The sequence below is a fragment of the Aethalodelphis obliquidens genome, unplaced genomic scaffold (genome assembly GCF_003676395.1).
Source record: "Aethalodelphis obliquidens isolate GAN/ISIS:26980383/991018 unplaced genomic scaffold, ASM367639v1 scaffold58, whole genome shotgun sequence".
In the NCBI taxonomy this organism is placed as follows: domain Eukaryota; kingdom Metazoa; phylum Chordata; class Mammalia; order Artiodactyla; family Delphinidae; genus Aethalodelphis; species Aethalodelphis obliquidens.
The window spans coordinates 9,024,359-9,048,561 of NW_020838002.1; the positions used below are offsets into that span (position 1 = coordinate 9,024,359).

General features: G+C 34.9%; 1 protein-coding gene and 1 pseudogene across 7 annotated transcripts in view; one reads left to right on the forward strand and one right to left on the reverse strand.

The window, feature by feature from the left end:
• Window positions 1-24,203, forward strand: part of BRIP1 (BRCA1 interacting DNA helicase 1) — a 201,000-nt gene that overhangs the window by 42,390 nt on the left and 134,407 nt on the right. For 6 of the 7 annotated variants that reach the window (XR_003428779.1, XR_003428778.1, XM_027087284.1 and 3 more), the window contains one exon: window positions 23,624-23,914. The exons of the other annotated variant lie outside the window; for it this stretch is intronic. Coding sequence is in view for 4 of the 6 variants with exons in the window: in XM_027087284.1 (XP_026943085.1) it covers window positions 23,624-23,914 (291 nt within the window). In the remaining 2 variants the exon portion in view is untranslated. The remainder of the gene's footprint in view (window positions 1-23,623; window positions 23,915-24,203) is intronic. 7 annotated transcript variants of the gene reach the window in all.
• On the reverse strand, window positions 1,995-3,546 carry LOC113609741 (LYR motif-containing protein 4 pseudogene; annotated as a pseudogene).

Below are 24,203 nucleotides of genomic sequence, written 5' to 3' on the forward strand. Positions count from 1 at the left end.
GACATCTTAATGATACTGAGTCTTCCTGTCCATGAACATGGAATGTTTCTGCATTTATTTTGTTTTTCTTTGATTTTGTTCATCAGAATTTTGTAGTTTCCCTCCTATAGATCTTGTACATATTTTGTCAGATTTAGACCTAGGTATTTCATTTTCGGGGGGTGCTAATGTAATTGGTATTGTGTTTTTAATTCCAAAATCCACTTGTTCATTGTTAGTATATAGGAAAGTAATTGACCTTTATAAATGAACCTTGTATCCTCGAACCTTGATATAATCACTTACTAGTTTCAGGAGGTTTTTTATTGATACTTCCAAATTTTCTACATAGACGATTGGCAAACAGAGACAGTTTTATATCTTCCTTCTCAATTTTTTTTTAAAAATAAAAAAATTTATTTATTTATTTTTGGCTCGTTGGGTCTTTGTTGCTGCGTGCGGGCTTTCTCTAGTCATGGTGAGCGGGGGCTGCTCTTTGTTGCAGTGCGTGGGCTTCTCCCTGTGGTGGCTTCTCTTGTTGCACAGGCTCTAGGCACGTGGGCTTCAGTAGTTGTGGCACATGGGCTTCAGTAGTTGTGGCACATGGGCTCAGTAGTTGTGGCTCGTGGGCTATAGAGCACAGGCTCAGTAGTTGTGGAGCATTGGCTTAGTTGCTCTGCAGCATGTGGGATCTTCCTGGACCAGGGCTCGAACCCATGTCCCATGCATTGGCAGGAGGATTCTTATCCACTGAGCCACTAGGGAAGCCCTCTCAATTTGTATACCTATATTTTCTTTTCTTGTCTTATAACATAAGGAAAGACATACAGTTGAAAAGAAATGGTGAGAGGGAATGTTATTGCCTTGTACCTGATCTCAGAAATCTTTTAAGTTTCTCACTATTAAGTATGATGTTAGCTTTAGGGTTTTTTTTGTAGATGTTCTTTCTCAACTTGAGGAAGTGCTCCTCTCTTCCTAGTATACTGAGAGTTTTTATCATGTATGTGTGGATTTTGTCAAATCCTTTTTTGCAGCTATTGATATGATCATGTGATTTTTCTTTCGTAGCCCACCAGTGTGTGATGGATTATATTAATTGATTTTCAAATGTTGAACCAACCTGCATAGCTGGGATAAATCACACTTGGTCATGGTTTATAATTCTTTTTACACACTGTTGGATTAATTTTGTTAATATTATCTTGCTATTATTTGGTTGAGGATTTTTGCATTTGTGTCCATGAGAGATATTGGTGTGTAGCTTTCTTTTAATGTCTTTGCCTGGTTTTGGTATTAGGATAATGCTGGCCTAATAGAATGAGTTGGCAGCATTCCCTCTGCATCTATCTTCTGAAAAAGATTGTAGAGAACTGGTATAGTTTCTTCCTTAAATGTTTGGTAGAATTCACAAGTGAACCTGTCTGGATGTGGTGCTTTCTTTTTGGAAGGTTACTAATTATTGATTTAATTGTTTAATACATCTAGGCCTATTCATATTGTCCATTTCTTCTTGTGTCAGATTTGGCAAATTGTATCTTTCAAGGAATTGGTCTATTTCATTAGATTATCAAATTTGTGGGCATAGAGTTGTTCATAGTATATTTTTTAAATTATCCTTAGCATCCATAGGCTCTGTAGTGATGTTGCCCTTTCATTTCTGATATTAGTAATTTTTGTCTTCTCTCTTTTTTTCTTAGTGAGCCTGGCTAGAGACTTACTGATTTTATTGATTTTTTTTCAAAGAAGCAGGTTTTTGGTTTCATTGATTTTTCTCCATTGAGTTTCTGGTTTCAATTTCACTGATTTAAGCTCTAATTATTATTATTTCTTTTCTTCTGCTTAATTTGGATTTAGTTTGCTCTTTTTCTAGTTTTCTAAGGTAGCAGCTTAGATTATTGACTTTAGATCTTTCTTCTTTTCCAATATATGCTTTCAGTGCTATAAATTCTTCTCACAACACTACTTTCACTGCCTACCATGTATTTTGATAAGGTGTGTTTTTATTTTCATTAAGCTCAAACTATTTTTAAATTTCTCTTGGGATTTTTTCATTGATCCATGTGTTATTTAGCCATGTGTTGTTTAATCCTCACATATTTTGGGATATTCTAGTTATCTTTCTGTTACTGATTTCTAATTTAATTCGATTGTGGTCTGAGTGCAGACATTGTTATGATTTTTATTTTTTTTAACTTGTTAAAGTATGTTTTATCTCCAGAATGTGGTCTGTCTTGGTAAATGGTCCACGTGAAGTTGGGAAGAATGTGTATTCTACCACTGTTGTATGAAGTAGTCTATAGACTATGAAGTAGTCTATAGACTACTTCAGTTATGTCAGTTATATCCAGTTGATTGGTGATATTGTTGAGTTCAGCCATGTCCTTAGTGATTTTCTGCTTGCTAGGTTTGTCCATTTCTGATAGCAACTCCACCTATGATAGTGGATTTATCTATTTCTCTTGCAGTTCTATTAATTTTTGCTCCATATAGTTTGACACACTGTTGTTAGGCACATACATGTTAAGGATTGGTATTTTTTTCTTGGAGAATTGGCCCCTTTATCATTATGTAATGCCCTTTTTTTTTTTTTTAATCTCTCATAACTTTCCTTTCTTTGAGGTCTTCTGTGTCTGGAATTAATATAGGTACTCTGCTTTCTTCTGATTAGTGTTAGCATGGTATATTTTTCTCCCTTCATTTACTTTTAATATATAAGTTTTTTCATCTCTAAAGTGGGTTTCTTTTAGACATCAAATATTTGGGTCTTGTTTTATGATCTTCTCTGACAATTTGTGTTTTAATTGGTGTATTTAGACCATTGATGTTCAAAGTGATTATTTATAAGGTTGGATTAATATTTACCATATTTATGACTGTTTTCTATTTTTTGCTTTTGTTCTGTGTTCCTCTTTTTGTTTCCCACTATTTTTATGCATTTTGTAGTTTATTGTCAAGGACCAACAAACAAAATCTGGAAATGCTCTATACAAGTGCTGAGGAGCTACAAAAGAGGGGTGGGGTGGAGGAGACACAATAATACACAACAGTCTTTTGAGGAGCTCCAGCTCTTCATTCTAACACTTGAACGAAGGAGAGACAGCCGTCCTTTGTCACAAAGGCTGCAGAAGAATGGAAACCTCATTCAGTTTATCAGTTCTTAGGGCAGATACAGCAAGAGCCTATTTAAAGCTGAGGCAAAGGCCACTCGTGGTCTGCTGGGAGCCCCCATGCAAAGCAGAATGGATGCTGAAGGTGGTCCATGGCTGCCGGTGGTGGCTGGTCCCAGCTCCCTAGGTCCTGGGCTTCTCTTGATTCTAACTGACAAGCTTGTCAGTCAAATATAGTTGGCCAATGTGGACCTGTCTATGGATTATCCCAGGGTCTCTTTTGGCTTTATTCATTAGGGCTTGAATTTTTACAGGATCCTTTACATTCTTATTTTCTCTGAAGACATCTCTTATCCTCCTGATAGTGTAAGTTCTGTAGTTGTCGGCACTGAAGTGCTTGCTCTCCCTCAGCATTGCCTGGTACATATCCAGCACTCGTGCGTGGCTGGAGGCTGCAATCTCGGAACGAAAAAAACCCAGATGGTCTTCTTTGCAGAGGTCCCAAGTTCAATGCAACCTGCAGAACTTCTGCCACCGCAGGGAGCACCAGTGGGACGCACGCGTGGGGCTTGGCCCAGGTAGTGGCCCAGGGTCTGGCCCAGGTGGGCTCTGGCCCTGTGCAGTGGCACAGACACTAAGTAAGTATTTTATTTGATTCCATTTTCTCTCCTTTCTAGCATAACCATCATATTCCTTCCCTCCCTCCCTCCCTTCCCTTTTTTTACTGGTTGCCCTAGGTTTTGCAATATGTATTTATGGCAAATCCAAATGTGCTTTCCCATAACACTATATCACTTCATGGGTAGTGTGAGTACCTTATAATAACAGTGTAATCTTAATTCCTCACTCCATCCCTTGTATGATTGCTGTCGTTTATTTCACGCATATACAGTTGACTCTTGAACGGTGCAGGGGTTAGGGGCACCACCCCCCCAGCAGTCAAAAATCTGTGTATAATTTTTGACTCCCCCAAAACTTAAGTACTAGTAGCCTACTGTTGACCAGAAGCCTTACCAATAGATAACATAAAGTCAATTAATGCATATTTTGCATGTTATATGTATTCTTACAATAAAGTAAGCTAGAGAGAGGAAAATGTTATTAAGAAAATCATAAGGAAGAGAAAATATATCTACAGTACTGTATCAATACTATAAGTTTACATCATCTATAAGATGATGAAGCATCTGTCAATACCTACAACAATATTATCTTATATGTAAATGTTATATGCATTTCTAACACTGGACATCAAAAATGAAAAGATGATGTGAAAAAGAAATGTATATTTATTTAGAGGTATAAAAATTCATACGTTGATAATGAAAAAGCAGCAGTATGTTTACTTTATGGTAACTTAGTGTAATTGATACAGTTGCTTCACAGTAGCCTGACCTATACATGAATGATTGAATCATTTAAAATTGTAAGGCATAAAGTATTACAGTCATATTCATAATATGGTATTGGAAACATTGTTACATTTTTTTAAAAAACACTTACCTGTGATGATATGCTGATGTGCAGTTTCTCCAGTTATGAAACAGAGAGGAATATTATGTGGTAATGTAATTCTTTGAAAGTTATAAAATAGTAAGAAAACTAACACATTAATTTTATATTAAATATCACTCACCTTATGCCTATGTAAGGATAGACTAGCATCTATGTATATTTCATGCATTTATGACATACCTTTTTCCTATTTATTTATTTATTTGTATTTCTAAGCTCCATGGTTCATCTGTGAGTTTTTTCAAATTCTTGCAAATCTTCAAAAAAATTTCCAATATATTTACCAAAAAAAACTTATGTAAGTGGAACTGTGCAGTTCAAACCTGTTTTAAGGGTCAACTGTATACTATTATTTATTGATATTATTCGTATTATTATTTTGAACAAACTGTTATATGTTAGGTCAAATAAGAAAAATGAAAGTTTTAAATTCATATTTACCATTCCTTTTTCCATGCTCTTTCTTACTTTATGTATATAAAGAATTTTTCCTCTCTTTGAAGAACTTCTTTTAATATTTCTTGAAAGTTACTGGCAACAAATTCCCTCAATTTTTGTTTGAGAAAGTCTTTATTTCTCCTTCACTTTTGAAGGATAATTTCTCAGGGTACAGAATTTTAGGTTGGTGTTTTCTTTCTGTCAATGCTTTAAATATTTCACTCCACTCTCTTCTTGCTTGCATGCTTTCGAGGAGAAGTTGGATGTAATTCTTACCTTTGTTCCTCTGTGGGTAACTGGTTTCTTTCAGGATTTTTTTTTTTATCTTTGATTTTCTGTAGTTTGAAGATGATATGTTTACATGTAATTTTTTGGACATTTATCTTGTTTGGTGTTCTCTGAGCTTCCTGAATCTGTGGTTTGGTGCCTGACATCAGTTTGGGGAAAATCTTGGTCATTATTACTTCAAATATGTCTTCTGTTCCTTTCTTTTTTTTCCTTCTAGTATTCCCTTTATGCATATCTTAACTTTTGTAGTTGTCCCACATTCCTTGGATATTCTGTTCTGTTTTTTTCAGATTTTTCTTAGGTTTTTTGTTTTCAAGCATTCTATTGATATATCTAGCTCAGAGAGTCCTTTGTCAGCCATGTCCAGTCTACTAAGAAGCCCATCAAAAGCATTTTTCATTTCTGCTACAGTGTTTTATTCCTAGCATTAAAAAAATTCTTCCTTAGGACTTCTGTCTCTCAGCTTACGTTGCTTGTCTGCTCTTACGTGCTATATGCTTTATCCAGTAGAGCCTTTAGCATATTAATCATAGTTGTTTTAAATTCCTGATATGATAATTCTAACATCCCTGACATATCTGGCTTTGATGCTTGCTCAGTCTCTTCAGGTTGTGTTTTTTGCCTTTTGGTATGCCTTATAATTTTTTTCTTGTTAGCTGGACATGACATACTGGGTAAAAGAAGTTACTATAAACAGGCCTTTAGTAATTTGGTGGTGAGATATGGCAGGGAGGGCAAGTGTTCTATATCCCATGATTGGGTCTTAGTCTTTTAGTGAGCCTGTGCCTCTGGACTGGGAACTTCACAGAAGTTTCTCAGGTTTTTCACCCCCTTAGGTGGGACAGGATGGCTTGAGTGGACTGGAGTTGTTTTTTTCTCTTCTCCGATATAGAAGGGACTGCTAGACTGCTAGAGTTGGGTATTAGATTAGACTCCCATAATACCCCAGCTGGTTAGGCTCTGGTTAACTAGTTTCCCCTGAGGGCAGGCTTTGTTAAGAAGAACAAAGTGCCCTGGTATTTCAAAATGGTTCCTTTTCAACTCCCCTTACTAGGAGCACAAGGGTATATTTCTCTGATGTGTATCGTAGGAACCTGGTCTGGCTCCTGGACGTAAATGTCACAATATTTGGGAGCCCTCCATGACTGGGCACCCCTGGAATTTTTAACTCAGAGAGTTATGCATACTGAGCCTCTAGCAGTTCATCACTTACATTTCAGATTTTGTTAGCCCAGCACTTGTTCCTGCACTGGTTTCCACTGGTGTCTCTGCTCCTGTGTGCTGTTACTCCCTGTATTCACCTGTCTGTCTCTCCAATCTTAAAGGCAATGGTTTGTCCTCCCCTCTCTTACAAACCCAGGAAAAGTTGTTGATTTTTCAGTCTTTTCAGCTTTTTACTTGTTAGGATGGAGTGGTGACTTCCAAGCTATTTATATTCAAAAATGGAAACCGGAAGTCTACCTTCGTTATTTTACATAAATTTACAAATCAGGAAAATTATTTCTTCCCTCATCTTCCTATTTGTTACTTCTGGTGCCCTTCATTCCTTTATGTAGGTTCGTTTCTATTTTGTATAATTTTTCTTTTAGCTTGAAAAGCTTTAACATTTGTAGTGCAGACCTGCTCCTAACAGATTTTTCTCAGCTTTTCTTTCCCTTCATTTAAAAAAAAATATGATACAGTGTATGTAAGAAAATTTACTGTTTTAACCATTTTTTGTGTTCGGTTCAGTGGCATTAAGTCTATTCACATTGCTATGCAACCAGAATGTTTTCATCTTCCCAAACTGAAACTCTGTAACTATTTTTTTTTGAATTTTATTTTGTTTTATATAGCAGGTTCTTATTAGTCATCAATTTTTTACACATCAGTTTATACATGTCAATCCCAATCGCCCAATTCATCACACCCCCACCCCCACCCCCCTGCTGCTTTCCCCCCTTGGTGTCCATACATTTGTTCTCTACATCTGTGTCTCAATTTCTACCCTGCAAACCGGTTCATCTGTACCATTTTTCTAGGTTCCACATATATGCGTTAATATACGATATTTGTTTTTCTCTTTCTGACTTACTTCACTCTGTATGGCAGTCTAGATCCATCCATGTCTCAACAAATGACCCAATTATGTTCCTTTTTATGACTGAGTAATATTCCATTGTATATATGTACCACATCTTCTTTATCCAGTCATCTGTTGATGGGCATTTAGGTTGCTTCCATGACCTGGCTATTGTAAATAGTGCTGCAGTGAACATTGGGGTGCATGTGTCTTTTTGAATTATGGTTTTCTCTGGGTATATGCCCAGTAGTGGGATTGCTGGATCATATGGTAATTCTACTTTTAGTTTTTTAAGGAACCTCCATACTGTTCTCCATAGTGGCTGTATCAGTTTATATTCCCACCAACAGTGCAAGAGGGTTCCCTTTTCTCCACACCCTCTCCAGCATTTGTTGTTTGTAGATTTTCTGATGACGCCCATTCTAACTGGTGTGAGGTGATACCTCATTGTAGTTTTGGTTTGCATTTCTCTAATAGTGATGTTGAGCAGCTTTTCATGTGCTTCTTGGCCATCAGTATGTCTTCTTTGTAGAAATGTCTATTTAGGTGTTCTCCCCATTTTTGGATTGGGTTGTTTGTTTTTTTAATATTGAGCTGCATGAAATGTTTATATATTTTGGAAATTAATCCTTTGTCCATTGATTTGTATGCAAATATTTTCTCCCATTCTGAGGGTTGTCTTTTCGTGTTGTTTATGTTTTCCTTTGCTATGCAAAAGCTTTGAAGTTTCATTAGGTCCCATTTGTTTATTTTTGGGTTTTATTCACATTACTCTAGGAGGTGGATCAAAAAAGATCTTGCTGTGATTTATGTCAAAGAGTGTTCTTCCTATGTTTTCCTCTAAGAGTTTTATAGTGTCCAGTCTTACATTTAGGTCTCTAATCCATTTTGAGTTTATTTTTGTGTATGGTGTTAGGGAGTGTTCTAGTTTCATTCTTTTACATGTAGCTGTCCAATTTTCCCAGCACCACTTACTGAAGAGACTGTCTTTTCTCCATTGTATATCCTTGCCTCGTTTGTCATAGATTAGTTGACCATAGGTGCGTGGGTTTATCTCTGGGCTTTCTATCTTGTCCCATTGATCTATGAAGCTCTGTAACTATTAAACAGTAACTCCTATTCCCCCTTGCCTCAGCCGCTGGTAACTACCATTCTCCTTTCTGTCTCTGTGAATATGACTACTCTAGGAACCTCATATAAGTGGAATCATACAATGTTTGTCCTTTTGTGTCTGAGTTATTTCACTTAGCATGTCTTCAGGGTTCATCCATGTTGTAGCATGTGTCACAATTCCTTTCCTTTTTATGATTAAATAATATTCCATTTATGCCTGTATACTACATTTTGTTTATCCAGTCATACTTCAGTGGGTATTTGGGTTGTTTTCCTCTTTTGGCTACTGTGAATAATGCTGCTGTATGAACGTTGGTGTACAAATATCTATGTGTTCAAGTCGCTGCTTTCACTTCTTATGGATATATACCCAGAAGTGTGATTGCTGGATCACATGGTAATTCTGCTTAATTTTTTGAGGAATTTCCATCCAGTTTTCCACAGTGACTGTGCTATTTCATATTTCCACCAGCAATGTAGGAAGTTTCCAGTTTCTTTTTCTTTTTTTTTGTCCGTGCCTTGCAGTGTGTGAGATCTTAGTTTCCCAACTAGGGATTGAACCTATGCTCCCCACAGTGGAAGCACGGACCCCTAACCACTGGACCACCAGGGAATTCGCAGGAAGATTTCAGTTTCTTCACATCCTTGCCAGACACTTGTAATTTTCTATTTTGTTTTCTTTTCTTTTTAAATAATAACCATCCTGATGGATGTGAAATGGTATGTCTTTTTGGTTTTGATTTGCATTTCCTAATGATAGGGATGTTGAACATCTTTTCATGTGCTTATTGTCCATTTGTATATCTTCTTTGGAGAAATGTCTATTCAAGCCCTTTGCCTATTTTTTTGAATAGGGTTATTTGTTTCTTGTTGTTGTTGAGTTGAGTTCTTTGTATATTCTGGACATTAACCCCTTTTTAGATTTTACAGATATTTTTTCCCATTCTGTGGATTGCCTTTCATTCTGTTTGGTGGTGTCTTTGATGCACAAAGGTTTTTAATTTTCATGAAATCCAGTTTACCTTTTTTTTTGCTTTTGTTGCCTATACTTTTGGTAAAGTTTTATAGTTTCAGCTCTTATTTTTAAGTTTTTGATCCATTTTTAGTTAATTTTTATATATAGTATAAGGTTAGCATCTAACTTCATTGTTTTGTATGTGAGTATCCATTTTTGACAGCATTATTTGTTGAAAAAATTGTCCTTTTCCCACTGAATGGTCTTAGCACCCTGGTTGAGAGTTATTTGACTATATGTACGAGAGTTTCTTTCTGACTTTTCTATTTGATTCGATTATTTTTGTCTGTATTTGTGCTAGTACCACACTGTTCTAACATATTTAGTATTTCTAGTTGAAGTTTTGCTAGTCACAGTTTTGTCACATAATTGGTTCTTCTGTCAATTTTCAGTCAATGAGAAAATTTTATCTTGTGCAGTTATAACTAGTGTGAGATTGTTGTTGCTGTTGTTGCTACTACTAGTAATGTTCACTGAGTCTTCATTCTCTTTTGAGAATAAAATTGTGATGTCAGTATATCCTACCTCTGTATACATTGTTATCAACATTATAGGGAGTTAGTATGTCTATAATACCAGAGGAAGGCAATTTGGTATTTTAATTTTTAAAACTTACATTTTACTTATCTATCTTTGAAAAGTGATAATGTCTATGGTATAAAAAACAAGAAGAACAAAAGGGTTTATATTAAAAAGTCTCCCACACTCAGTTTCTCAGCCATTCTGTTTCCTGCCCCAGATGCAGCTATTGTTATTGGTTTCTTGTGAATCCTATCAGAATTGTAAGAGCAAGGATATACATATAATATACAGACAAATTATATACATGGTGTACATGTACATACTCATATCAAACACATATATGTGTCTCTAGTCTCTCGCAAATAAGTGTGTTATCAAAGTCTTTGATCATTTTTCTGCCTGATTGGTTAAAAAATGCATCTCATACTTTTTTTTTTTCTTTGCGGTACGCGGGCCTCTCACTGTTGTGGCCTCTCCCGCTGCGGAGCACAGGCTCTGGATGCGCAGGCTCAGCGGCCATGGCTCACGGGCCCAGCTGCTCCGCGGCATGTGGGATCCTCCCGGACCGGGGCCGTGTCCCCTGCATCAGCAGGCAGACTCTCAACCACTGCGCCACCAGGGAAGCCCTCATACTTTTAATGTATACTTCTCTTTCTTGTTATGAGGGAGGTTGAGTATCTTTTCAAATAATCTGGTTATCTCCTGTGTCAATTAGGTTGTTGGTCTTTTTTTCTTTTCTTTTTTACTGTTTTACAGGGTTCTTCAGTATTAAATTAGGCCTTTATGTGTGTTATAAATTCCAGAACAGCGTTTTTTTAAAAAAATAACTGATTTGTTCTTGGTCTTTTGACTTTGTTTATAATGTTTGCATTCCAAATTCCTTAATGTATCTAGTTCTATTTCTGGACTTTTCTATTTTCTTTTTCATTGATCTATACTGTTTTGATTATTGTAGTTCATTAATATTTTATGTGTCTAGTTCCTCTTTATGACCCTTTTATTTAAGATGTCTTGGCTATTCTTGCTTATTTTTACGTATGTACTTTAGATTTAACCTATATAGTTAACAAAATATCCTTGATATATTTTATAGATTATTTGGAAGAGAACTGACTTCTTTATGATAGTAAGTCATCTACTTAAGACCATGCTTTGTTTCTGATGTTTTCTTTATTTCCTTCAGTCATGTTTAAAGTTTTCTTATTTTTTTCAGCTTTATTGAGGTATGATTGACAAAATTGTAAGATATATAAAGTATACATCATGATGATTTGATATACATGTAGATCGTGAAAGGATATCCCGTATCAAATTAATTAAGCATCCTCTTACTAACTTCTTAAATGTATTTTTAAGTTGATTTTTAAGTTGATTCTTAGTAATTTACCTTTTATTTCTGTGTAATTGAGATTTTTTCTTCTATTACATTTTCTAATTAGTTGTAGTTTTATACATAAAGAATATTAGTTTCTCTTTGTTTCCCCCAAACCACATTTACTGTCGTTGTTGTTGTTTTTTCCTGAGCCACATTAATGAATTCTTCTATTTGTAATAGTTTCAATACATTTTCTCAGGTTTTCCAAGTATACAGTCATATCTTCTGTAAATAATGATCATTTACCTTCTTTCCACTTTTTATAATATCTCAGGAAAAAAGTGTTAAGTATAATAATAGTAACAGATTGAATGATCATATATGCTGAAAGAACAGATATAAACTCAGATAGTCCCAGGCACCCGGGAAGTATGGTCATCCTTGTCTCATTTGAGACCTTAATGAGAGTGCTTCTAGTTTCTGTAAGTAAGCATGATACTGGCTTTTGAAACCTTTTACATATGTATATAAGTTATAATAGTAAAACATATAAGTTATATATTTTTTATATATACATTATATGTTAAATGACATAAATTATATTATTGATTTAATTATATATTAATCATATATTTTTTTTTGTTAGTCATTTTATTCCTATTTTGTTCAGCATTTTCATCAAGGATTAATATTAAACTGTAAAGGTGAATAAGATTTATTTTCACATTTTATTTTTTAATATGTTAAAGTGTATTGATAAATGTCCTAATACTGAATTATACTTTTGTTCTTGGTTTTTTGGTTTTGTGTGTGTGTTTTTTGTATGTGTAGAAGAGTCCTATTTGCTATTACATTTAGAATTCATTGTTTTAATAATTCATTAGTTTCATTTTCATCAATGGTTGTTCTGCAGTTAGTTGTGGTTTTGGTGTGCTTATGAGAGGAGGTGAGCTCGGGGTCTTTCTACTCTGCCATCTTGGGCTGCCAGATAATATTCATTAGTGATATTACACCAAATCTAGATAAACTGAGAGAAAGTTTATCTAGATCTGGTTTAGGATCAATGTTGTATTTGTTTTATAGAGACATATTTGTAAATGCTCCTTATTTTTAGAATCTTTTTTTTAGGAAATTTCATATACGAAGCAGAGAGAGGGCAGAATAATGAACCTTCTTGTGCCCATCACTCAGCTTTAACAATTATCAATATATTTTACCTCCCCTGTTTGTTTTATTTACCCCCTGCCATTTTTTTTCTTTTCTTTTTTGGGGGAATCAGTGGAGGAAAGGGTGAGGGACTAGAATATTTTAAAGCAGCTATCAGACATCATATATCTATTTACCCATAAAACAATTTATATATTTAAAACAGATAAACACTTTAAAAAACATAGCAATGGGGCTTCCCTTGTGGTGCAGTGGTTGAGAGTCCGCCTGCTGATGCAGGGGACACGGGGACACCCTGGTCCTGGAGGATCCTACATGCCGCGGAGCGGCTGGGCCCGTGAGCCATGGCCGCTGAGCCTGCGCTCCGGAGCCTGTGCTCCACAACAGGAGAGGCTGCAGCAGTGAGAGGCCCGCGTACTGCAAAAAAACAAGCAAACAAACAAAACCTATAGCAATGACATTTAAAAAGTAATATTATTATAGCTGGAAAAAAACAGTAATTCTTAGTCTAATATCCATCCTGGTTACAATTTTCTTGGATTGCTTAAAAAATGTCATTTTAGAGTTGGCTTTTTAAATATCAGAATCCAAACAAGGTATGTGCATGACATTTCTTTTAAGAGAGGTGCCATTTATTTGTTGAAAAAACTGTGTTATTTGTTCTGTGGGATTCCTCATATTCAGGATTTGTTTGAATTTGTCCACCTGGTGTCGTTTAAGATTGTCCTCTATCCCCATATTTCTAGTAATGGTAGTTAGGTCTACAGGTTGAATTAGATTCAGATTTGATTTTGTCCTTGTTTTTTTCTTTTTTGTTTTTCAGAATAACACAAGTCCTGTATGCTTGCTGTTAACATTACTCAGGAGGCAAATAATGTCCAATTATCTCTCCTTGTAATAATAGATCAGTACTGTGTTTTGATGTCATTTGATATTTTTCTACATCATTTTTAATGACTACATTGCATTCTTTTGAATGGCTGTTCTATAATTTCTAATCTCTATGACTGGATGTTTAAGTGAGAGTCTTTTTCATTTACGATGCTAGTTACTTAGTGGGTTTAATTATTATATTGAAGATTCAGAGACGTTTTCAATTTAGGAAAATTCTCTCTTGTTATTTCTTTGATATTTCAACCCCTGACTTAATCAGGAGTGATTTGCTTTTGAAGAATTAGAAGCCTACTCCAGAAGGATCAAGCAAGATATACAGCTGCCCTATTGGAACTGAGAGGTTTTTAGGCAGCTTCTGTCTTCTCTTTGGGGCCTCAAGTGTGTCTTTTCTGCCTCTGTGTGCAGAGTTCTCTCATTTTTTGTAGATTTTTTCTGGATACTTATTCTCTGTTATATGACCTTACCATCACATCTCAAAATGAAAGGCTTAAAGTCTATGAAATGTTCTGGTCTGTTCCCTGTAGTTTAATCAACTCAGTCTAAATGACCCAAATACAGATTTCTAGGAAAGTGAATCTTACTGGTCTTGCTATATTTGGGAGTGTGTTTGGGCTTGGTCATGTGGTATTAATGTAGATACTGGGTCTGCCTTTTCAGCAGGGGCTATAATTGATGAACTGTTTTCAGAATAAAGAGTTGAGCACGTGTCTAAAGAGGTGCCTAGTATAACATCTTTATCATACATACTAAATTCTTACATATATGAGAATATATACTATTTTTAACCATCTTTTTTCTAAAATTTTTTGGTTATTCTCACTAGTTTATTTTCCAGATTAAGTTTAGAACCCACAGTAATAATTAATTAATTGTTAATTTTAACATTGTCTTCATCAAGTAATATAGCTATTTGAAACAGGAGGTTTTAAGAGAGTTGAATACAGCAAACTGAAGGGTTACTCTATTAGGATAGCATCTATGAATTTATTTATTTTTTTCATTTATTATTATTGGTTGCGTTGGGTCTTCATTGCTGCGTGCGGGCTTTCTCTAGTTGCGGCGAGCAGGCGCTACTCTTCGTTGTGGTGCGCGGGCTTCTCACTGCGGTGGCTTCTCTTGTTGCCGAGCACGGGCTCTAAACGCGAGGGCTTCAGGAGTTGTGGCTCCTGGGCTCTAGAGTGCAGGCTCAGTAGTTGTGGCGCACGGGCTTAGTTGCTCCGCAGCACGTGGGATCTTCCCGGACCAGGGCTCGAACCCGTGTCCCCTGCATTGGCAGGCGGATTCTTAACCACTGCACCACCAGGGAAGCCCAGGATAGCATCTATGAATAAAATTCTTACTATGTGGATTTGAATTCCATTGGAAGTTTGGCACCAGACTGAACACTGGTCTAAGTCAAAATTTTCTCTTTAGTCCTGTGGTAATATTTAAAATCTACACTTCTGCTATAGTAGCTGCTAGCCACATGTGACTATTTAATTTAATTAAAATTCAGTTCCTCAGTTGCACTAATCACATTTCAGGTTCTCAGTAGCCACATGTGGCTAGTGGCAAGTACATTCAATAGTTCAGGTAAAGAACATTCCACCATCGCAGAGAGTTCTATTGGGTAGTGCTGCTTTAGAGGCTTGTATATTGACAATAACTTGTCTACTAATTTTTAAAAAAATTTTTAAAATTTATTTATTTAGGCTGGGCCAGGTCTTAGTTGTGGCAGTCAGGATCTTCATTGAAGCACATGGGATCTTCATTGTGGCATGTGGGATCTTTAGTTGTGGCAGGTAGACTCTTAGTTGTGGCATGCATACAGGATCTAGTTCCCTGATCAGGGATCAAATCCAGGCCTGCTGCATTGGGAGCGTGGAGTCTTACCCACTGGTCCACCAGGGAAGTCCCAACTTGTCTACTAAAGTTTTTTTTTTGCGGTACGTGGGCTTCTCACTGCTGTGGCCTCTCCCGTTGTGGAGCACAGGCCCCGGACGCGCAGGCTCAGCGGCCATGGCTTACGGGCTCAGCTGCTCCGCGGTATGTGGAATCTTCCCGGACTGGGGCACGAACCCGTGTCCCCTGCATCGGCAGGCAGACTCTTCAACTGCTGTGCCACCAGGGAAGCCCTTGTCTACTAATTTTTAATGGTGGTGAAAGACGCAAAAATGTCTATTTTGTATAAGTTTTATTTATAGCATTTTGGTCAGTATGTAGAAGATGATGTCGCAGGATGGCTTTGTTTTCTCATTTTAAAAGGGTCATTGAAGAAAGTTTGAAAAATACCAAAATACTATACAATAAAGGAGAAAATAAAAATGTCAGGCAATCCCAAGGGATAGGATTTTTGAAGTATAATATACAAGTGCAAATATCACAAGAGTGCAGCTGGATTAATTTTCACTAACTAAATAATACACATATATGTCTTTTTACCATGGGTTCTCTATTCTTGGGATCTTTTTGATTCATGGCTTGATTGTTTGGATTTCATAATCATGCAGTTTTGTTCAAGAAGAGTATATAAACATATTTCTTATTATATCACATCAAGAGGCACTTAATGCCACTTTGTCTCACTACTGCTAATGTTAAAATTGACCACTTGGTTAAAGTGGTGACTACCAGGTCTCCATTATAAAGGCATATTTTTCTTTTGTAATTAATAAGTAATCTGTGGGGTGATGTTTGGAAACTATGTGAATATCTTGTTTCCCAACAGCTTTTCACCCAGTGATTTTAGCATCCATTTATGTACCTTGCAGGAATCACTTATTACATGGGAGTTGCAAAATGGTGATTTTTAAAATTTTGTCATTCTATTTATAATTTTTAGCTAGCATTCTTCTTGAAGGAAGAACTTTCCCTTTCTCTCCCATTTCCTTTCTTTGATTCTTCTTTTTTCCTTTTTGTTGTTGTTGTTGTAAATACCCCAGGTATTTCTCATGAAGTTGGTCAGTGTGACTAATCACTATACTTTGAGACTCATTGCTATAGTCACATCTGTATAAGTTCTACTATACCAGGAGAATTTTTGCTTTTTACAGGTTGGTCATCTTTATGATGTGTTTGTTCTTAAACTGAGAAGTCTTACAGAATATAATTGTTCTAGTATAAATTTAGATTAAAAATTAAAAATACCACTTTGGGTTTTCCTTGATTATAAACTTTTCAGAATCTGAGGCAACTGTGTTAAGGAATTCCCATTTACACTAGGCAAGAAAGTAAACAGTAAGTGGAGAGTAGGGTAACAAACACTTACGGTATCAAAAAACAACCGTGAAAAGGATCTGTCTTAATGTGCTAGCCCACTGCAGTTTAACATATTGCTTACAACCTTCACAATAGAATTTGAGTGACTTCAGTTACACATTCCAGGAGACTGGCAGTCTGTTACAATCAGAGTCTGAACTTTAGAGCAGGCTAATTTACAGCAATGGGATGAAGAAAGTTGTGGATTTGTATTACACACTCTCACCTGACACTGTATCTGATCCCTTACCTGCCGATTGACATCTTGAATGAGCTCTTTGAAGCAAGTTCCAGCTTAATTAAAACGTTTGCTTGGTTAGCAGTGATCTGTGAAAGCCTGTGATAAATATTGAATCAGGTTCACCTGCTGGTTGCTGTGAGTAGATAAACAGCTGCCTTGTGCAGTTTAATCATGAAACTGGCAGTAGAGTACTACTGTTTGAATTTTTAAAAAAGAATAGTGGAAAAGGTATAGTTATGTCACTTTTGCTATCTTACTAGAGTGTGTGCTTATGTGAGATTTTGCACAACAGGCATTCAGTACCTGTTTAGGTGGCTTGGACAACAGCAAATGGTTGATAAAGGTTAACAGTAAACCCTCCTTCATATGCCTCAAAGTATAATTCAGTATTCATTGACTTTTTTACCACTAACTCTTTAGGTGCATGATGCTTTGAAATAAAAAAGGGCAGTATTTTGCTTTTTTGCCAAGTTAAATCGTAGGTAAAAATGATCCTGTTAAAGCTTTAAGATTTAAGGTTATGACTTCCAGCTTCTCACAAATTATCATGAATTTTGTAGCAACTTGAAGAACTTTAGATTTTACTTTATCATATGTAAAATGGAGTTAGAAATATACATTAGTGAACTAAGTATTTTAGAATTATGTTAACATTATGTAATTAACAAACATTAAAAGAGAAATTAATTTACAAACAGTAGAGGAACCTTTATAAAATTATCTCCTTTGGACTGTCAACTTGTTTATTCCTTTACAGAATTAATGTGACTAACCAAGTTGGTTGTTAAGAAAATGCTATTTCTATTTTATTTCCATTGTAAAATCAGACATAAATTCTGGAATAAAGCCCTCATCCAAATAAGTCACAATCTTCTTTGAGCACATGATGAAAGTTATGGACTGACTTTCTAAAAATGCATACAAAATTGTGTTTGTAGTTTCTGGGTGATCTCAAACTCTCTCCTCTGTAACAGTCCATGGATGTAAATTAAGAACCTATTTCCTAATAAATTAGTTGAAAATTTTGGTCAGGACGGATTAAGATGAAAGTTATTCTGCTAGGTATTAAGCTGCTGAGGACGAACAAGTGTATTTGCTGTTTTAGGTTCCTTTTAAGCATTTTTCAGGTATATTGTCTACTACAGTCCTTAGCTCCAAGGGTTATCTAACATAGTGGGGATTCCTAATTCTTTTCATAAAGTTTTCATAGTTTTATTCCTGTCATCAGTTTGTTTGGAAGTTTATGGGGAAAATAAAATGTTATTTAAGTCATACTCAGCCTGCTCAACAATTTTTTTTGATATTTATGTCAATACATGGGACTCTCTGGTTCATATTTTTTTATTATATACAATATTCCATAGATTGACAGAACTCCACAGTTTATCCATTGTTTTGTTGACACACTTGGCTTATTTTCCTCACTATTAAAACAGTACTGCAAAGAATATCCCTATTGTATCTGTCTTAATTTGCAAGAGTTTCTCTGGCATATATGCCTAGCAGGGTCATGCTGGATCAAAGGGTCTATGTATCCTTGATTTCACTAGATCACCAATTTGTTCTCTAAAGTGGATGTGCCACTTTATACTTGGATCAGCAGTGTATGAGAGAGTTGCTGTATATCCTCTCTACCCAGTCTGGTGGATGTGAAATGGAATCTAATTACGGTTTTAATTTGCATTTTCCTAATTAGTAATGAGGTTGAGCATTAGGTTGCACATCTTTTCAGAAGTTTATTGGCTTTTCCGCTTTTCTCTCCTGTGGTTTTCTTGTTCTTGGGCTCTTTTTCTTCTATTGGGTTTGTTTTTTAAAAATTGATTTGCTGGAATTCTTTATATATTGTGAAAAATGATCTTCAGTTGGTTATATACAGTGCACATATCTTCTCGAGACTGTGATTTCAGTCATTTTTGCTTTTGGTGTATTGTTTAAGAAATCCTTTCCTATGTTGAGATAATGAAGATATTTTCCTGTATAGGGACAGAGAGTTTATGGCCCACAAAACCTAGAATATTTATTTTCTGGCCCTTTACAGAAAAAGTTTGTTGAATCTTGCTCTAAAGAGTCTCTTATTTGAGAATTTTTGTTTTTTTCCCTTTTGGAATATAATATCCATCCTGTTAGAAAATATTTGACTTAAATGTCAACTAATAATAAGTTAAAATAGTTTTTGTGAAATAAATTGTATAGCTTATCCTTAAGAATATTTTGTAGTTGCATTCAGGAAATAATGCACTTAGAGTACCAACTTTAAACAGTTCTTTACCTCCTGAGCGAAACTGGTATTGATAAACACACCTTGTAGAACAATTAAAAAGTAAAGCCCTCTTTGTCAGTGGGGTGAAGTGACCCTTGTCACTGTCTTCTACTTGGCTTGATATATCAGGAATTCTAATGTTTCTTGAATGAATGAATGAATGAGAGAGTACATGTAGAGTGCTTAGCACAGGGACAGCCTTAATAAATGACAGCTATTAATAATGAATATATCAGGATATGTGTTTGTCACCCACAACTACCATGGCCCAGATATTAGCATAACAAGATGATTTTTCTTTTTATTCTTGAAAAATAACAAATAGTCCTGTATTTTTTCTTTTAAAAGCTAACCTTTTTATTTTGAAGTAATTTTTTGATATGTGAAGGACTTCAAATTAGGGCATCAGTTAAGCATCTACAGATAAAATGTGGTACATGGGTACAGTATTTGGTTTAAGGACATTAGTCACAATCTATCAATTTAAAAAAATTAAGTTACAGTTATATGCAAAACACCATGCTCAATGAATGAGTAGATGAAGTAATGTAAGACAGTTTCTGTCCTCAAATAATTTGGAGTGTGGTTGAAAGACAATGCATGCACATATGTTACTATTTCATGGACGTAGTTTTCCCTTTATTTCATACCAGTAAGATTCTTTTTGGTCTCTTTTCCTCTCCACTTCTTTATTACTTATCTTTCATATTAAATATACCCTTTTATGCTTGCTTTTAGAATTCAGTTCATAAACAGCTTTTAGATACTCCCCTGATTTATGAATTTACAAAATAACATCTCTGACAATGCAATAGTTTCTAACTACTCCTTTATTATTTTTCTTTTTAAGGCATAGTCACCATGCTAATTTTTATTTTTCCAAGTATTTAGGCATAGTAATTTTTGTTGTTGTGGGGAAAGGCTGGAGAGAACTATGAAACTTTAGAGGTTGATGTAGTTATCTTAATCTACTTAAACTTCTGATTGTAGCCTTGTGAAAGGAATAGTGGCAAGGAATCAGCAGTTGGCCTTTCAAGATCAAATGTTATATTCTTTCTTTATCCTTTCAAAAAATTTCAATATATGTCTCTATGTAGTATGACAGGAGAGGGAATAAATAGAAATTGTTAGACACAAAATTTTCTAAAATCCTTGGTTGTTGACCTAAGAACAGTTTTGGCTACTGTAAATTTGAAATGTATTTTTAAACAATTGACTCCTGCATGTGGAACTAATAATAGAGCTGTCACACCCACATGTATCTCTTGTGTTTCTCTTTAAATGATAATAGATTTTTTTGCTGTTATTTGGGTTAAGTTTTCTTGCCTTTTGTTGAAGTAAAAGAACTCTAGACAGTTTCCAGCTATGGGAAAAGAAGCCATCTCTTAAAGAGTTTTGTTCTACCATACAGTGTAGCTATTTACAGTTCTTAGAGATTACAGGTGTTGGGAGCCCATGTGTTTTGTCTTCTTGACGTTCAGATATATTAGATGAGAGAGAATATTTTTTAATTTATTCTCCAGTTTCCTAATACAGTCTCTGTAAATTTAAAGAGCAAAAACAAAAGGAAGACATCCCTATGAAAGATAAACTTGATCATTTGTTAGCAGGAGAAATGCTTAGTGAAAAATATTTAATTTTGTTCATCTATTGTTTCAAAACCCCTAGGTCAAAGGGTTTCAGAGAGAGGCCAGAAAATATTAGCCTATTATTGGAGTGGAGGATATTATGACTTCCTGTCATTGCTGTTTCAGGATTCTTTCTCTAGTTTTCTTACAGAATTGAAACTTGCTGATTTTGGTACAAATAATTCTCTTTTGTTACTAAATAATTGTCTGTTTTAAGCCTCTGTTCTATTGCTACATTCATTTTTTTCCATCTTCAAATATGATTATACCGAATCCTTTAAATAGAAACTCCAATAGAAGATCACTTCTGAAGAAATAATTCCCCTTTAATATTGCAAATAAATAAGAATCACCTTTCTTAATTTCTGTCTTCTACTCTACTTGTGCAACCACCCACTGAAAAACCATCTTCTTTGAGGAGTCACCCTTGAGTTCATAGATGGTAAAATTACTTCAGAGCATTTTAAGACTTAAACAGAAAACATTTTTAGTATAAAATTAGCTGTGGTTTAAAATTTTCTCAGTTATGGAGTGAAAAACTAATTTAAGTTACCTAAATAAAGCTGCTCTAGTGGGAAGAGTTTTCTGAAGCTAGTTCTTGATCTTTTACTTTTGTTAGTACAGCTACTAGCATAATATTTTAAGATAAGCAGATCCCTTTTTAAAATTATTAGTGCAAATACCCCTTTTAAGAATTAAAACATTTGAATACAAGGCAGCAAGTTATAAGTCTATATAATAGCATCCCTTTCTATTTGAAAAAATATGGAAGATATAATTATATGTAGAAGGGTCTGCAAGTTATTTGTGGTGGTGGTTGACTTACTTTGTATTTTTCTGTAGCATTTGAATTTTTTGTTTAGAAAAATAGTGGAATTAAAATAAAAGGAGTGGGTGATAAAGCTTTAAGTGGAATTCATGTTGAAAAGTGTTATGTCAAAAAGTAGGTTTTCCGAGCTTTGAAAAAAGGCCACATTATTGAGTTACTTTTATGCTTGTATATAATATATCCATGTGGAATATAACAATGCATTGATCCCTAGCATTCTAATATTCAGAGTGAATTTAACTGTATCATAGGGAAGAGATATAGTATAACTGAGTGAAAGATTGAAGGTATGGAAAAGTCAACTAATTCTGCTACCAAGAGTTACCTTAATTCTTTTACTGAGTTAATTAATTAGTGTGATCATTGCAAAGGCTAGAAAGGAATTCAGTCAGAAATATCATGATATAGTTTGCATGCCATTTTCTGTGTGACCATAAATTGTTAGATATTGCAACATATGTAACATAAACCACATGTCAGCTGTTTCCTGCCTCACTGTTGACAAGAGCCCCATTCATAACTCTTCTTTTTATCCTTTCAGTGAATAAGTAATTATTCAATATAGAAGGCAGGATATTTGGAACTGGCTATTTAATGTGGCAGCACTCTGTAATGAAATCTGCTGTTACTGGCAACCTGAGAGGGGAATGTAACAATTCCAGCATGGCTGTAACTTTATCTGCTTTGACTGACTGTTTATTTGGCACATCAGTGAACCTTTTATCCCAGTGAGTGACAGCTCCAGAAGGGTCACATTTACATCCATTCTATCATGTATTGTAATATTTAATGGCGGACAAGGTTGAGCGAGACTGGGAGTAATTTGAACTTGCTTTTCCACTGAGTTGAGGCTAAAAGACAGCTTGATCCCCAGTATTGTGGTGTAACATGCTATGACTTAGCATTTGTTTATGAAGGCTAATCTTACTGATTATAATTTTAAAAAAATCTGCAGTTAAATGGTGTGTTTGTTCTACTAAACTAAAACTCTCTAGTACAAATTCTCTTAAGCTACTGTGCTATTTAGTTTTTTTCCCTATCAGTGACCATTCCTATAAACTAACCATTTCGTCTTTCTCTTAAATGAGGCTGCATTCTGTCTCATTTTATAGTAACTGAGGTTGAGAAGGGAGTAGTTATTAAGAATCCCTGGGTTCTAATATATAGCATAAAGCTTTTTAAATTTTTTTATTTTTGAGAGTTTGGAAACAGGAGAGAAAAACCAGCTAAATACTAGACTATACTCCTGATGTTCCATAAGGTGCCTTTATATAACTATTTTAATTATGAAACGGAATTGAGTAAAATTGTCCAGGAAAAGCTATCCTGACTGGTAATTTTACTGATGGATTTACATTCCATGACAGGTAATTGAATTTCAGATGTACTTGTTCCACACAAGCAACCTGCGTTTATTATTAAATATTAATAATTTGCATTCATTTCCATACTTTTGCTAGAGAATAGTTTTCTTTTCTTGTTTTTGACTGATGCTTTAGATTCAGCTTGATATTTCTATTCTTCTGTAAGCTATATTTAAAATGCTTTTTAAGATGTTGGTATATTATAGGATATTTGAATGGACTGTGCTGTAAAGAAAAATAGCACTATCAACTCTAAATTGTAATATCACAAGTTCACTTGAAGCCTAAGCAAAAATGAAAATTGTCCTTTGTTTTATCTTATTTTTATAATTTATAAAAGAGGATAATTAAAATATACTTAAAACATTTGGAATTTGAGAGTTGGAGTAGTATGTTAGAATACAATGCAAATATGGAAACATCATTTATAATGATAAAAATGGTTTATCATTTATTTATGAAGGAGAACCAATTTGAAATTGAATTTGTAGTTTTTTCTTTAATGGCAAGTTTTAGATGATGTAACATCATGAATTTCTCTTTATCTGACGGTTGTGATTCACTGCTTATAGTTTTGATTCCATGAGAGGTTTGATAACAATTTTATGGTAGTCCAGACATTAGTTATCTTTTCTTTCCTTTGTTACAGCCCCCTGGTAACTGTTCTAGGTGCTGTTGTTCTACTAAACAAGGAGACAGTCAAGATTCTTCAAATACCACTAAGAAGGATCATGGGGGGAAGTCCAAGATACCCAAAATATATTTTGGGACACGCACACACAAGCAGATTGCTCAGATTACTAGAGAGCTCCGGAGGACAGCATACTCAGGGGTCCCAATGACTATTCTTTCCAGCAGGGATCACACTTGTGTCCATCCTGAAGTAGTAGGTAACTTCAACAGAAATGAAAAGTGCATGGAATTGCTAGATGGAAAAAATGTGAGTAAGTTAATGTATTTTAGAGGAAAAATTAGCTGAAAAGATTGATTACTGTTTAATGTGTTCATTTTATATGTACATTTACAGCAATAATCAAATAACTTACAAAAATCAAATTGATTGCTAGTGTTAATATTTTTTAAAAAATAATTTTACTATAAGAAAGTCTTTGCTCAAGTTTTAAATTATGGGTTTTTGTCCTAAAGCTTGGGGATATTTATTTATTTCCTTGAAAATTAATTTTCATTTTAGTCACCCGTCTTCATACTTCTTTTAAATCTCTCTACCC